At 36.7% G+C, this 16,359-nt stretch overlaps 1 protein-coding gene across 1 annotated transcript in view; it reads right to left on the bottom strand.

Moving 5' to 3' along the window:
• Positions 1-16,359, bottom strand: part of TARBP1 (TAR (HIV-1) RNA binding protein 1) — a 35,388-nt gene that overhangs the window by 18,219 nt on the left and 810 nt on the right. The window contains exons 2-15 of the mRNA XM_042024990.1: positions 16,037-16,357; positions 15,849-15,946; positions 14,991-15,060; positions 14,005-14,153; positions 13,257-13,309; positions 11,604-11,701; positions 10,386-10,521; positions 9,249-9,345; positions 8,290-8,379; positions 7,448-7,586; positions 5,680-5,776; positions 5,210-5,385; positions 2,099-2,196; positions 1,280-1,441 (exon numbers count right to left, since the gene is read on the bottom strand). Of these exons, the coding sequence (XP_041880924.1) occupies positions 1,280-1,441; positions 2,099-2,196; positions 5,210-5,385; positions 5,680-5,776; positions 7,448-7,586; positions 8,290-8,379; positions 9,249-9,345; positions 10,386-10,521; positions 11,604-11,701; positions 13,257-13,309; positions 14,005-14,153; positions 14,991-15,060; positions 15,849-15,946; positions 16,037-16,357 (1,784 nt within the window). The remainder of the gene's footprint in view (positions 1-1,279; positions 1,442-2,098; positions 2,197-5,209; positions 5,386-5,679; positions 5,777-7,447; positions 7,587-8,289; positions 8,380-9,248; positions 9,346-10,385; positions 10,522-11,603; positions 11,702-13,256; positions 13,310-14,004; positions 14,154-14,990; positions 15,061-15,848; positions 15,947-16,036; positions 16,358-16,359) is intronic.

The raw sequence follows: 16,359 nt of genomic DNA on the forward strand, positions 1-16,359 counted from the left end.
AGATCACAACCATGCCATGGTTATTTTGTGTGATAAACGTATATATTCAAAGAGGCATGAAATAGAAAAGTCTCATTAAAAAGAAAACGCCAATAGGCATGTAATACCCGTATAATAAGAAAACTTTGATGTTATTTAAATATCTCCAAAAGTTACATTTGGCTGTCGAGAGCACAGAAAAACCTTTTCTCATCTGTAATTACTCAGCATTTTCTTCTTTCTTTTGAAACTGAAGATGTACTGTACTGAAGGTGTACTGAAGAAATCATAATGAAAATATAATTTCCCTGAATTCAAAATAAGTTGGTAAAGGCCCCCAGTGAACACAAAGTTTGAACCAGAAAATGTTTACTTTGAAACTACTGGAAGAAGTATATAATTCACATAAATGAAGGAAAAAAATAAAATTAAGTGCTGTTCTTTGTTTCCTTAGAACGCAAACCTAACTAATCAAATACTTACAATCTTTTCATGTGTTATTAACTGTTCTTGCACAAAACAATAATACCAAATAACAAGACCAAAGTTTACACTGCCCAACAAATCTTAATTTAAATCTCCTTTATTTCAATGGAAGTTATTAATGTTTCTTTACCTTTTGAAAATTTATCTATTTCAGATACAGTAGCCTAACTCATAGAGCTATGGGACAATCAACATAACTATAGGAAAAAGCCAAAGCAATGCTGGATTCTGGAATTTCTTTTTTTCTGTATATTTCAGCTTTGAAGTCAACAAACACAAAAGGCATTTCATTTAATAGTAACTTGACCAGTAAGATTACTTCATATTTGAGGAAAAAAATCTTTGAGTACATAGTTCATTTTTACAGTAAGAATTTTACTTTTGCTATACAGACTTATAAATAATGCAATACAAAAGACCAAAGTAAGTACTAAATCTTAGCTACAAATATTTTACATTCATATTACACTGCCAAATAAAGACATATGTGTTAGGGAATATATATGCACATACACATCCACACAAACTATTATTTAATTTCACATTCTATATAACATTATTATGCATTATATATATATATTATATATATAAATATATATATTATATATAATATATATTTATATATAATATATATATAAATATATAAATATATATATTATATATATAAATAAATAGCAGTACATTAACTTAGGTTTATAGTAAGTCTATATAATTATTGATGCAGAATCTAAATATTATATTAGCATATATTTTATTTACTACTTATTGGTTTGTTTTATGTTAATCTTTATTGTTGTAAATAATTTTAAATTACCTTTTCAGAATTTCTCTCCTGAAGATTACGAATAGACGCATTTATCAGGGATGAAAGGAAATTCTTGATAGATGGCATTTTCTTCCAGTTGACTTTCAAGCACAAATTCACTGTCTCTGGAATTACAGTCAAATACAGATCACAACGATCCAGGTCGCCAACCTAAAACCGAGGAAACAACAGCAATCTGAATCAGTGAGAGGAGGAAAATTCAACTGAAAATCAGGAAGAAAACTACTGGTAACGATTGCAGAAGGAAAACTACAATTGTCATTGCAACTGAACAAATTTTAATTTTGGGTTTTGTTTGTTTGGGGGAGGTCATTAATTTTTAAATCTTAAAAACTGACTTTCAGATGCCATTCTCCTGATTCAACTCTAACTTTTGCTTTGCTTTACAAGTGTCAGGTTTCTTTCAATATAAACTTAAACACTGGCCACAGAAACGAGCAAGCAGTGAGAGACAGTCAAATAAGATGATAACCAGGCTGACTACTAAAGTCTCCAAACACCTAACACTTATGTGCACAGCTGTACTAGTAGATATTATGCAGTACGTGACACTCGGGATTTCTTAACACATGATTTCTTTAGATTTAAGAAGAAACAAGAAATGCAGTTTATAGACAGTGAACACTACTTGTCAAGACACCTTTTTTTTTCTCTTCTTACTGTGCCCATTCAAAAAATGGTAATGGAATGTTTCTATGCAAATTGACTTTTGAGGTGTTTAAAGATTTGGTATGAACTTTAGGAACACTGTTAAATCAAATTAACAAGCAAAACCACACCAAAGTATGTCTCATAATCATTACTTACAGTGCTTAACTCATTGGTAGTAAGCCGTCGGAGAACAAATTCAAGAATACTCTCCACAGGTGTCACAAGAGATTTCCAGATAAAAACCAGTACTTCATCTGTGTGGAGGGGAAAAAAAAAAAAAAAGTATAAATACAGAAACACAAGTCCCTTCAGAATTTTATTATATCATGCAGGTTTATTTATATTACAAAGTTACACAGTAATAGTATTCAAATACCTAAAAATAACTTAAAACAGCTCTATATTCTTTCACAGTGTAAGCCATAAGGCTGAAAGAATCAAACCAGATTACATTATTTCCTGAGACTCACAATGTATTAGTGAACCAAAACCCACACAAGACCAGAAGACCACAGTCCAATTTTCCAACTTTTAATGCCCACTTTTGTCCTACTCCCAACCATCTGCACAAACAGATTATTAATGAACTTAAGTCTTTAATAAAACCAAAAGCTTTCATATCCAGCAATTAACTTTATGTGAGAAAAATACAGTCTTCCATTCCTAGTATTTATAGACATGAACACTGGTTTTTGGGGCTTGCTTTTTGATGCTTAGGAATAATTCATCTTTGGAAATAGTGTGATCTTACAAGATTTTAGCCAAGTAGCTTCCAGGCTTAACACTGTAAATGAAAATACAAGATTATGACACAAAATGTGGTATTTTCTATAAGAAAAGGCTAGGCTACCAAGTATACCACATGTACACAGCATTTCACAAATGAAGACACAAGTTTATACACAAGGGAGGTAGGGTAGGTCACTCTGGTAAAACATTTAACCACAAACAACTTCAGTCTGTGTTTCAAGGGTAAGGGCTAGCTGAGAGACAAGGAAATAACATCTCAGTATGAAAATGAAGTTAAAATACTCTGCATGGCCACCTTGTTCTATCAGTCTCAGTATTTAGTATTATCCAGAGGCTAGAGCCGTTTTTTCTGGAGCTGACCCTGAGGAACACTTCACGTTGCAAAAATATTATGAAATGGAAGACCTTCAAAAAGTAAAAATATAAAGGGAAATATTTCCAGAAGTTCCAAATCCATATTGCACTTTCAATGCTCCCAGCTAAAATGGCTCATTGGACTACATTTCTAAGGCTTAAATTGTTTAGAACCAACAGTTTAATTATGTCAGATTATCATCATGTTTCATCCTAAGTCTCAAATCACTAAAACATCTTCTGCAATTTTTATTCATAAAATCTTCAGATAAGCATGTTGGACATAAAACCCAATTCCTTACCAGTGGCTCTGTAACACTAGCAAAAAATAGTAATTACCAAAATCCTGCTGTTTAAAATAGTGAACTCTAACAACAGTTTAGACAGCAAGAACTGTAGAAGAATGCTGATGATTTCAGCATGCGTTCCAGGCATGTCTATCCCCATTAAAATATTCTTAAATAAAACAATTCCCACTTATTATTTTTGTTTTACAAAGTTAAATTCCTTTATTATTTCCTACCATTTTATTGCTTTCCATTTGAAAAACAGGACTTCTCACCTCCCATTTAATCAACACAGAAACACAACTTCTGTATTTTACAGCATTAATCCTCCCACCCCTCACCACACTCAAATCACAGCTGCAGACAAAGATGATTTATTACTTGGTTCACCTGTGCAGAAGGAAGAAGCACAAAAACACCGTAAAAAATAATTTAAGAAAAGTAATCCTTGCTTAACTTAGAACTACAATGCAATTCAGAAGCCTCTCAAAAGATTGATGATGGGCTGTACTGGAGCACCTATAGGGACCTTTGAAAGGATGGGGACACTGCAATGCTCAGCCTTGCCATACCTTTGGAACTCTGTTAGCAGAACTCAACCTGCCATGCCAGGTGTCAAAATTCCCAAAGCAGGAGCAATCCACTGCAGGTACATTAGCAAGCACATGAAGAAATAAGGCACACAAGGTAATTACTTACTCTTGATACCAAAAAACTAATATGCGCTTGCATGTGCTTTATAGGGTTCTGCTTCAGGCTCGTTCTGTCCTTGTGCCGGAGGCTGAAAGCCCAGTGGTAGCTTAGTGGACACTTCTTCCAGTTTAGTTCATTTCAAGCAACCCATTTCAACAGTCACAGACCATGCCCCAATATGAACTTGAATAGCCTGCATAATTAGTGCTCAGAATTTCAGACAAACAGCTAAAATTTAAGGGCACAGGGGTTTTGAATGTATATAGCACTTGTTAAAACGAGGGTGGGCATTTATTTTGGGCTGCATTTAGACATGTATATGAAACCTAGATGTATAAAACAAAACTATCTTTGTTAAAAGTAAGAGCCTAGATATAGAGCCTCCCCACTCCAAAACTACTCTTCTGTTCCATGTTATAAACACCCTGAAAAAAATCCCAAAATAATCTGGGGGAACAGAAACCAAACACCAAGATCCCTCCTGTTCCCATTCAGCATCCCAATTCATTAAAATAATACTGCAATTTTTCATTTGCTCTCAGGAAAAACATTTAGGTCTATTCTGGTTACAGACCAACCAAGTTCTCTCAAAAGGAGTAGTAAGGACTCCATAGTTTGTTGTTCAGACTCTCCTGAAAGGTCAACAAGTTAAAGTGCTCCATCTGTGAGGGGGCAACACTCCCAGACAGATCACCAGGCTTGTACTTCAGTGAGCACCTCTTAGCCTACCAGTCAACTCAGAAAACAGGATGTCCATCAGGATCACTTTATGCACTCAGGAAAGGCTGGCTGTGGCAACTAAGCAGGCTAGGCTGGGTTTCTGTAGGTAACTTCTTTCTGAAGTGACTAAATGATTTATGGAATTCATTTGTTTGCAAGGAATAGGCCTACAAATATTTGCAATACAGTCACACTCATTAAATTTTAACTGATAATCTAATCCTAATGGACAACAATCGCTTCCTCAGAAGGCTTCCCCATTCTCAATTCCCAGTCCTTAGGACATCTGCAAGACTGGACCCACAGCTCAAGTTTTATAACACACGCCAGATTGTCAACCTTTACATTTACCACTTCTAGGCTAGTATCAGTTTGACAATGTAGCTGTAAAACAGTTAAGCAGCTTAGCTGTAGTTAAGACTGTAATGAACAGAAGACACAGTAGACTGAAGATGTCACTAACCATCTTGCGAATTGGAACATTTTAACCAACGGGTCTGCAATAACTTCAAGAGAAGCTGAAGGCTTTTATCTGTTTTCACTGTTGGTATGTAAGCATTACTGCCAAGTTTCATCAAGACATCCAGAAGAGGGTTCAAGAAAGCCTCTAGTTCAATCCACTCTATGTTGCTTTTTCCACTACACAAAAACAAAAATTAAAAAGAAAGTCTTCTTCTGAGTATCTGCCTTAAGTGCTGAAGTTACTTATGGAAATAAATAGGACACATTTCCACGACACTTAAGTATCTTTAGAATGTTACCCACTATGTCTGCAGCAACAGTTTGACAAGGCCTAAGGAATGATCAGGCTGATCAAAAGTCTACAGAGAAAAGAGGACAGCTTCCCAACTTCATCAGGCTTCTACCGGATCCTTCAGGAGTGAGGGGATTGAAAAAGAGAGAAATGTAAAAAATAAGGTATTTCATACTTACCCGTATTTATTCTTCATCTGCTCCACATCAGCAGCCAACAGAATCATTGTGGAGACAAGCTTAGCTTCAAACCAGTCAGGCATAAAGCAATTTTCTCCTGATTAAAGATATTTTAAGGTTTCCACAGTAACTAAAAAATACCTTTGTATTAATTTCTAAAACTTCTGGTTTTGTAACTTACTTTAATAAATAATAGCTCAAAAACAATTCATGCTAACATGAGTATTACTACTAACTTTTTGTATTCTTTATCTAGATAAAAATTAAACTCAAACACAACTGGCCTTGATGCTCAAGTAAATTCTAGGCAATGTGTTATGTAGTATCATATGTTATGTAGCAGTTCACAGACTCCTCCATTGTTTTTAAAAACACATTAGCATATTCAAATGAATTTAATGAAGAACGTAATTCCACTACACTTTATCAGAAATATGAGCTGTGATTTTGACCACAGTAGTTACATGAAGAACTAAAACTGTTCTGTAAAAAGGAAATTTTTAAAAAACCAAGTGAAGTTTCTCTTTTTATCAGTCTTTGATGAAGAACTACCATCATCATAGTTATAAAATTGTTTCTTAAATAGCAGTACATAAATTGGTTTTAAGGGGCTTTTTAACTGGTATGTTTCTGGCTTTGGAAATTCAGAAAGAAAAACACACTTTGGAGGTCAAATTCAAGCAGCTGGACATGGTTCTTTTTTTTTTTTCTTCCTCTAAAGAACTGCTCATTAGTTAAGTTTCATATAAAACCAGGATTAAAAACATCACTTTTTATAAGTGAAATGCAGATGATTGCCATGGAATTGCAGATAATACAGACCAAGGACTAAACAAACATTTCAGGAAGGAGAGAAGATCTGCCAAAATTTTTAGCAAATTTACTTTGGAGTATCAACAGAGAGAATTTGCTTGCAACTTCTCTAAGAATAAGACAATCACGTGAAGTTTCCTGGTTTGCAGGAAGCTTCTGAAGCTATTTATCATTAGCAAATTCTGACCTAGCTTTTTTATCTCCTGTATGTATAATACTTTAAACGTGTTCAGTTTTGACTTCTGACAAAATAGAACTATAAAATTCACTATGATTGTGAATGCCACACAGAAGTTGAAGTATTTTTTAAAAAATCAACTTGCCATTCCTTTCAATGCACCTGAAAGAAGAAACTAACCTGACGTGGTAATCATTTAAAATGTATCAGTGAACAAAAAGGCCCTTTGGAATTTATCTGCACATTTGCTGCGCCTTCCTTGGTTATAACATGTGGCAGCTCACCTGCTGCAAGCTGTCCAAGATCAAAAGAATGTAACAACACAGGAGGGTGTGCAATGAGCTGCTGAGAAGCTGCCTCACTCTATGGCCTCTCTCTCTATAAAAATACTTGGTCATTTTACAAAGCTCTACTGAGAAAGGTGACAGAATCTGTTGTTCATATTCCCTTGTGCTTTCCTCCGCCCCCACATTCCAGCAATTTCAGACACCATCAAAAGAGTGACAAAATAAATCCAATGGACAAGCATCAGGGCAGCATTAAAACTGAATATTAAGACTTAATGTTCAATTAATACTGCAGGACTAATTTAGGGAGGAAAGCTGGAATTAAAAAATAAGGTTCAAACTTAAGAATTGTGAATAGACAGGTTGGGCAGAACCTGAACAGGTACAATATAAAAAACCAGACAACTTTTCTAAAATCCAAGGGATTGTTGTAATTTCTTTTTAAATTATCTTTAAAATAGCGGTTTTTATCAATACACATGTAACTTACTTTCAGATGCAGGTGTCTTAAGGTACTCTCCCACAAGACTGTGTACATATTGACATAATGATGATGTCTCTTGATGTTCAAAATCAGAGGTTACAGACTTCCTGAAGCACCTGTCATTCACTTGCAACCAACTGCAAAGCTGAATTAAGAACAGTATGTTACTCCTTGACCACATCTGGCAGCGGTGCACTGACATCACTGACTTAACAGCAGCACACCAGAGCACTGTTAAACACAAACTCTTACATCAGGAAATGCACACACTGCGAGAGGTGTTCACCACAGCTACCTTGAGCCTGAGCAGACTGCTCCCTTCTAACTACACACAGAAAAATGTCCTTCCAGAGGGTAACTCAGAGCACCCCCAAAAAATCAGTGGCACCAACGTAAGAAAAACAACAACTTTTAAAATTAAGCAAGACTGGTAAAAATTCCCTTCTCTCAAAAGGGCTTCTTCCAATCAAGTGTTGTCTAGTGAGACCACCATTTTGTCTTTTTAACTTGTATGCCAAAAGTGAATGGAGCAAGATGAAACACACAGTACACATAACAAGAAGACATTGTGCAAAAAATCGCTTTATCATTATATGGCTCTACAAGCAACCAAACATTATGGCTACATGATCAGTTGGCTCCAGTATATACTATATTAAAAATTATTTCATTTTTGAATTTTTATTCACAGCATTTTACATCTCGCAAAGACACAAAATACATATCCTGTGAAAATTTATGACTTACAATCTCACTTTACATGGTATGCACATTCTTCCCTTTGAGATTATCCTGCTATTTCTACCAGTGATGGGTTTGATGAACATAAAACCAGCTTCAGTTCTCACCTCTGTCCACAACAAAGTATCTCTCCTTAGGGACTCCTCTGGTCTAAGGGACAGAAGAAAGCTTGAAACTTCTGGGAAGGACACTTTCTCCTGAAAAAATTAATCAAAATACAATAGCTACCAACATAATATATAACAAATAATATCTATATGACAACTTAAGAAGTTTGCCTTTATCTGGGAAGTTTTTAAAGAAAATTTAGAAGAAATTTACTTTTTCCTTTTTGTGATGCAGACTCATTTCTGCCCCTTTGGGACCAACTTATCTGTACCAAGGAACAAAACTTAATTTCCCAAGTATTAAAGCCTATCTGAAAATAAATGAGTGACTGTACGAATGGTGCTATTCACTGATGATACCTTTTAAATTAATGTAGATAAATGATTAAGAGCTGCTCGTAAGTACTATTTCTGCATCTCTAGAAAGAAATTGAGACAGGTTTACACCATAACACACAACAGGAAGACTACTTATTTAGAAAGCAAGCTACGAAACAAACAAAACATGAATACCTCAATTACTGAATAACTATGGTCCTGCTATTTCAACAGTAATGGTAGTTTATCAGTCTGGTATCATGAATACTTTTATTATTAGGTACTACAGGAAAGTCTATTTAGTTTCTATCTGTTAAAACCTGAGTTTATATGGTAGATATGGAATAATATCCTGTTATGATAACTAGCACATGAAAAACCCCACAATAAAACATCAACTCATAAAAGCTAATGAAAAAAATACTTCTTATGAAAACCAAAGGTAACAGAAGCATACCATACTTACATAGCAGAATTTAAATAGTCACTAAAAAAAAATTGCAAATCCAGCAAAATCAGTAAAAATACTGTATGTAGCAATTTTTTTAATACTGTTGGCCCTGTAAAAGTGCTATGGGGTTTCTATGACATCAGGGAAGAAGAAAACAATAAAACAAAACACAACAAAACCCCAAACTGACCACATCTGTCAAATGCATAGTTGTTTGAAGAAGATAGCACTGAGCAGCTCCACGCAACAAAATCTGATGTGTAATCATAGTACACTGGAGGACATCTCTGCAAAGATGAAAAATACACACTGCATAGAACACACACTTAAAAATGTAAACATTTTCACGTATTTTCTAATTATTAACCATTTAAAATACATTAGATTGCATGTAACAGACGTATTCTGTTAAGTATGACACAAACACTGCCTGATCAGACCACAAACAATCCAGAACCAAGACTACTGTTACATGTACTTTCAAAAACCGCTAGTGAAACTTGGAAGAGCATAAACCTGACAAAGTAAAAAGGGGGAGAAGAAAGAACAAAACCAAAACTAAAGGAACAACCCCCATGACCACATCAGTTCAAACTGATAATTTAATACTACCATTTCTATCTGTAACAAGTATACAAATGTTTGCCATCAAACTCTCACTCAAGCATGAAACTGAAAGAAACTTTCAGGGATCTTTTATCAGCAAAGGCATGTCCAACATTTTTTTTTTCTTTTTGTAAACTGCTTCTATCCAATACTCCTTCAACCACCAGTAAGATTTTATTTAAAAGCTCAGATTTGATTAAACTGGAATGACAACTGATTTTTAGTGGCTCTAGGAAGTGAAAGCAGACACTTAGGAAATATCAGTGTGATTAAGGTCAATAATGAGGCCAAAAACTTTTACCTAGCCTTCTATTGAGAAATCTTTCCATTTCCAGCATTATGGGCTGTGGCTATACCCCTGATATAGTCTCAACTGCTGTTAAAGCAGGCTGTACTGTAAATAGAAGAAAAGGAAGAAGTGTGATATCTATCAAGCAGGAAGTGCGAAAGACCAGGAAAAAAAAATATCCTAAAAAGTAGAAATTATGAAGATCTAAAATGCAAAAACTCAATTTTTTTTTTAATTCACAGAGAGATATAAATACACTGATTCTTGAATTGCTTTCCTCTGAAAACTAGCCATAAAGGAGACAGAACCTTCCATTCCCATGCACAGCCATCCCTTCAGAAGTAACGAACATGAATCAAATCCTGGCTCTCCAGACTGTCAGCACATTTCTTTGGAAAAAGGCTGTAAGAACACAGTGCAGTGTATATTTACCTTAAAGCATGAAGGCCTTCAGCACCAAGTACTTTACATGCAGGGATAGATGCCAAAGCCATAGAAAGAAACAGAATAGGAACAGCACACCAGTGCCTACTCGTCATCTTCTGAATAAATTTTAGCAGGAAGCTACCTTAAAATAAAAGTAAAAAAAACAACCCAGAGTGATTTTGTGTCCTCCAGTGCATTCAAATAACATGAACTCCAGCAGAAGATTGTTATTATAATTTCTGACAATTAAAGACAACAGAATAATTTCCTAATTATTTCAAAGAAAAAAATTACATTCCAAAGAAGTTTGTCAGTAAGGTGATACGATTCGGAGATAACCAGAAATAAACCTAGCTTTGACTTTGGTAATCTGCACTAATCACCATGTTCAGGAATGGAATTTTAATTCTTGATTGTTTTGAGCACTAATCAATGCCTTTTTTAAGTTGCTATTCAGTTTGTGAGATGGCTGACCACAGTAATTCAACCAGTTTAATGAATGCTGGAATGGGCAGAGCAATCCTCAATAAGCCATCACATGTACAGTTTCTGGAAGCAGGCTACCCATCTCAGGATTCCTGATCACACACCCTCCCACTTAGTGATAAAATATATGCCTTGGGACATGACAGAGAAACAGGGCACCTATGGCATTACAAATATATAAGGTGTTTCCTACTAGAATACACCTGTACATATAGGGTGCTGAAGAGAGCTGATTCTACCCTTATCTGATCCAATTAGACCAGGTATTAAATCCTGCTTGCCTTCATGTCAGCCTATACTAGCACCAAAATTTGAAACAGTCTCAGAAATTTTTCCCCAGCCAGCTTCACAACAGAAGAATCCTTATTTTGTTTCAGCACTTGGCCTGGCTCTTTTGAATGTGTCACTACACAAGTCATGACTAAAACAGTCTGACAGATAAAGAAAAAAGAATCTGCAAGTACTGTTCACTTCAGATCTTAGGAACTTGTTTGGGCTTTTTATTTTTCCATTAATAAAAAGCAAATCTGCTTTGTTTTACCCCTAGAACAATTTTGTAGCTTAGTACTGCAGGATCCCTTAGACTGGCTCAAGGCCTCTTCTCTGGAAAGTCCACTGTCAGGACAACTACTCCCTTTTTCTCTCAAGTAAATGCTTACATGACATACAAAAAATGGCTCCATAGCTTTTATTTGGTTTCCTTATTTAAAAAAAGATATAAGTGAGACTGAAACATACCTTTTTCTTCTTCTGGAAGAAGAGTGAGGTAAGTAGCCAAAAACTTCTGTAACCTTATTCCCAAAGGAGGACAAGCTCCTATTGATTGACCTGGTGTCCTGTTGGGTTTTAAAACATGTTTTGATGCAACTGGCATGTTAACAGCTTTAGGATTAGATGTAACAGATTTAATCTAAAATCAAACAGATTTAGAATGTTTAGAATTGCCCCTAAACAAAAACAAAGCGTCATTCAGTGGCAATCCATGAGACCAACAGAGACCACCTATGTCTCATGAGAAGTCTCAGGATCCTGGCTATCAAAGATTAGCATCAGTCAAGAGATTCTATAGCTTTCTCTCAGCTGGACATTAACTGTGACAACTTTGTATATTCTTGGTATACTCAAATATGCACCCTCCTCTACATATGCCAATATGTTTCAGCAGAAACACAGAAGCTAAGAGAGAAGTTTAAGAAGATTACGAAGTATTGATTCAACACAGCTCTAACATACACACTGAAACACTTGGCACTTGCTTCACCTTCTGAATTCCCATCTGTGCATGTCCATGGAAAGATACTGCAGCCAGCTGAGAAATGTGTAACTGCTGCCAAGTGCCTACAGAGGTCACATCTGTCCTGCCATAATTAGAGGAAACAATCTATTTTGACTACACTTCATCCATCATCACCTAATCCCCACTATCACCAGTGACAGTTGGTTTTATCCCCCCAAAAATAAGCATATATTAAACTCTTTGAACTCTTTGTTTCATGGCCTTCCCCCACTAGATTAAGACCGTGACCATCAACTCGACCAAGGGGCATTGAAAATTGCAACAATTAAGTCTTGTCACTGGATCCACAGATGGTGATATCCTTCCTCTCCACTATCTACTCTCATCTTCTCTTTCTTTTCATTATATGTATTTTATATTTTTATATTGTTACATTTCTATGGACGACAACCAAAATGGCTACACACTTCCTTTTCATTGAACCAAATTGTTCTGAAATAAACCTGCCATATATAAATACACCAGTCATTCACTCTAATCCACTCCAAGGGATCTATTAACAAGAACCTCCGTTACCTTGGGTCATAACGAAAGTGCATTTAGTACTTTATTCCTCTCTCAATACTCTCCATGCAACTAGCACAAAGGACTGAATGCCATCCATCACTACACTGAATGTGCAGCAACCTGCAACTCCTCCAGCTTTCCTCTGTTCTTTACATATTTACACCACGAGGATCCATGTCATCCACCAACCACAGTCTCCTGCAAACACCCACTTCCAGCACCTATGAATTGGGAACAACTAGAGCAGTCTGTGTGGCAAGAAAATAAGAAGATAAAAAAGTACTTCGCTAAGTTATTCATTTATTGTATCTCACTTCCAAATTAATGTTTCAAAGCAAGATGCAATATAGGAGCTTGAGGCATCCTCTGTTGTTGTTACTCAGATTAAATTGTACATACTTCATCTGTTCACAGCCACTCCCCTTTCCTGAAAAACTCTCTACCTGTCAGTAAGTTTAGCAGCACCATTTTTTTCATTAATGTGTTTTCCTTAGCTAAGATTTTACCCACATACTTAAACCAGTATTATTAGAACACATTTGCAGCAATCAAGACATTATAAATGATTAATTAAACCACTGGTTTACCTGCTGTAGAGGGAACTTTCTGAAAGGGCATCCATTAGTGGTCCAATAACAAACTAAAAAAAAAAAAAAAGAAACAAGAACAATGGCTATATGTACATTTCCAAGGCACTGTTACATAGAAGCTAGACTTATTCCACCAGACTTTAAAGGACAGAGCCAGGAATCAGAGAATACTCTTGTTAATAGTAAATAGGAGAAGCAAAAAGAGGAAGAAACTAAAGAGAAGGGGGACCAGGAAAGTAAACAAGGAATGAGATTTTCCCACTAGATACATTTCACAGAGTATTGTGAAAGATGCAGGCAAATAAGAAATCCTTTTGGGAAACAGATAGAGAAAACAGATTTAAACATGAAATAAAAGAATGATGAAGAGCCAACACAGGTAAAAAGATTTAGGGTGCATATTAAGGCTGACTTAATTTGTATAACTCAGGAATGTTAACTTCTGAGGGGGGAGCTCCTATGAAGACTAAATAGTATAATGTAGATCATTCCTTACTAAATTGTAGGCTGGTTGGACAGTCAATACACACGTGATAGTAATAAAAAAAAAAAACCTTTAAGCCTTAATGTTTCTTCCCACATAGAGAATATTTTAAAGTGTGGGGGTTTTATGGGATACAGTGATACACTGATTATACTACAGAGACAGAATGTGTCCAATTCCAACTACTGAAGCAATTAGTGTTACGATCTGTTACAAATTAGAAAATTTGTTTGTTCAGGCAAGTAACAGTAACACCCTTACCTCTGAGAAACCAAGTGAATTTGGAAGATGCTTTGTTTCATAAAGCTCCAGAAAATGAAGAATGCCTTCCTTTGTCAGTGTTTTATTCTCACTCTCAAACATTCGTCTATAAATGCACATATGCCACGATGGGTGAAACAGCCAACAACCTATTACAAAAAGAAATTCTTCTAAACTAAACTGACACAGAAATGACAGTGACACACTAGCACGTAACATAATGACATTATAGTCTATGTACAAGACATTTCAAAAAGGTGACTATAGCTGTTTAGTTTTATAAAGACACCCTGCTAAATCTAATTTTAAAAATTAATAGTTTTCTCCAGTTACTCTCTATTTTATTAGTTACAAATTAAAATCACTAAGAAGTGCAAATGGCACATCCTTCTTTCTGCAACTCTATTTATGCCAATGTATTTCCAGGCAAAAGTTTCACATTAGTGGTCTTTCTGCTTTACCAATCTCTAACGTGTTGCATGCACTACGTAATCACATGTACTCGTGTGCCCTAGACACGCTGTCTCAGCACTCATATTCTTTATTCTCTCCCCACTTCTAATAAGTTGGGTTGGGGGGGGAGGATTTCTCCTTTTACAAAGTTGTGCAGGTGACTTGGTTTCTACAACCCCAAAAATCTCTGGGTTTATTGTATTTTCACATTGTCTTAAGTAAAGCAAAACACAGTGGGAAATGACCACTTATTTGGCTTTTCTAGCAGAAAAACAGTATTTCAAGACAATATAGTAAGCAACAAATATATGCTTGGATTTCCTCTCACAGCAGAGTGGCCAGTGCCTATGCATGTTTGCCAAACAACCTATGCATAGAGCAGACCCACAAAAACTGGAACAGCCACCCAGGAAACACCTAACTTGAGAAACAAAACACTACAAAAAGCTGCTACTAAACAGAAAAAGAAAACATAAGAGTGTAATTTAACTGACTAATATTTAAGAGATTAAATAGAAAAAGGTCCATCTTACCTTTATCCCCTGATATGGCAAGCTCATATAAACTGTTTAGTTTTGGTAATACTGGCTTTATAACATGGATCTGAAATGCAAATGAGATGTAAACAGTTTATATCTCAAACCCAGGAGCTGTCAGTTACTCGGACTAGAATTTACTATCAACAGCACTAATATAGCAATTGACAAGAGAAGTACATTTAAATAAAACCTATAATGCCTGTGGCATGCAACACTCAGATGCAGTTTAGCACTGGAGAAAAACTGATACATCAATGCTACCATATTTTAAGAATGATACTTACTAATAACCATTCCATTCCTCAAAAGTAAAACAGCACAAATATCTAAAATTAAGCATTTAAATAAACAGTTTTTCAGTTGCAGAACAACCATGTACAAATAACATGAAATAACTACAGGGAGGTGGGTACACTACTAATAGTTAACACCACGATACCATACAATTATGGAAGCCTCACCCAAAAAAAATTGTTTTAATCCACAGCCACAGGTACTTCACCATATAGACATAGTCCCCTCTACCAAAGAGAGGTTATTAAGTGCAATCATTGGATCTTTCACTAAGCTGGTTACCTTGCTCTTGCAATTAGCTGCACCCCAGGTTTTTGCCATTGCATTAACAAGATGCATTCCGATGACAGAGAAGAGTTCTGAATTTATTCCCAATGAATGACACATGCTGTGTTTTAAGTATTTACGAGTTGAAACAAAAATATTCTAGTTAACGCTGACTTAGATACCCTCAATCACCAAAACTGTAAATACTCTGCCCTACAGGAGCATTCATACATGCCACAAGTGAGGCAGCACGTCTGTCTAGGATGGGCAGAGATTTTAAGGCGCTCCTACCTGGTTTCCTTCCAAAGTTTCCATTATCAAAATATAAGTTTCCCAAAACTGTAGGAGTTGCTCGTTCTTCTCAGCAGACCACCAAAACAGACTCGATTCTAAGAAAAAAAAAAAAGATAAAGACACCCCTTTCTGCCGGCTCCGCATCCCGGGCCGCGCGGCCCCTCCCGCCGCCCACCCGGCCGTACCGTGTCCGCCGTCCGGAGGGCAGCGCAGCTCGGCGCGCTGGCCGCCGCTCAGGTCCAGCGCTCGCTTCAGCAGGTAGCGAGCCCGCTTGCGGCACAGCCCGTCCCGCTCCGTCAGGCCCTCCTGCACCAGCCGCCAGAACCGCGGGCACAGCCGCGCGTCCAGCCCCGGCCCCGCCGGGCCCCGCGGCAGCAGCGCGTCCGCCAAGGCGCTCAGCGCCAGCAGCGCCCGCCCGGCCCGCGGCGCTCCTCCCGCGCCCAGCAGCCCCTCCCAGACGCGCGGCAGCGCCGCGCCGTTCCCGCCCAGCGACGGGCTGTGCCGCACT

Source organism: Corvus kubaryi, unplaced genomic scaffold (genome assembly GCF_017639235.1).
Source record: "Corvus kubaryi isolate FWS band 111438036 unplaced genomic scaffold, C.kubaryi_AGA036_p1.0 37266, whole genome shotgun sequence".
Lineage (NCBI taxonomy): Eukaryota > Metazoa > Chordata > Aves > Passeriformes > Corvidae > Corvus > Corvus kubaryi.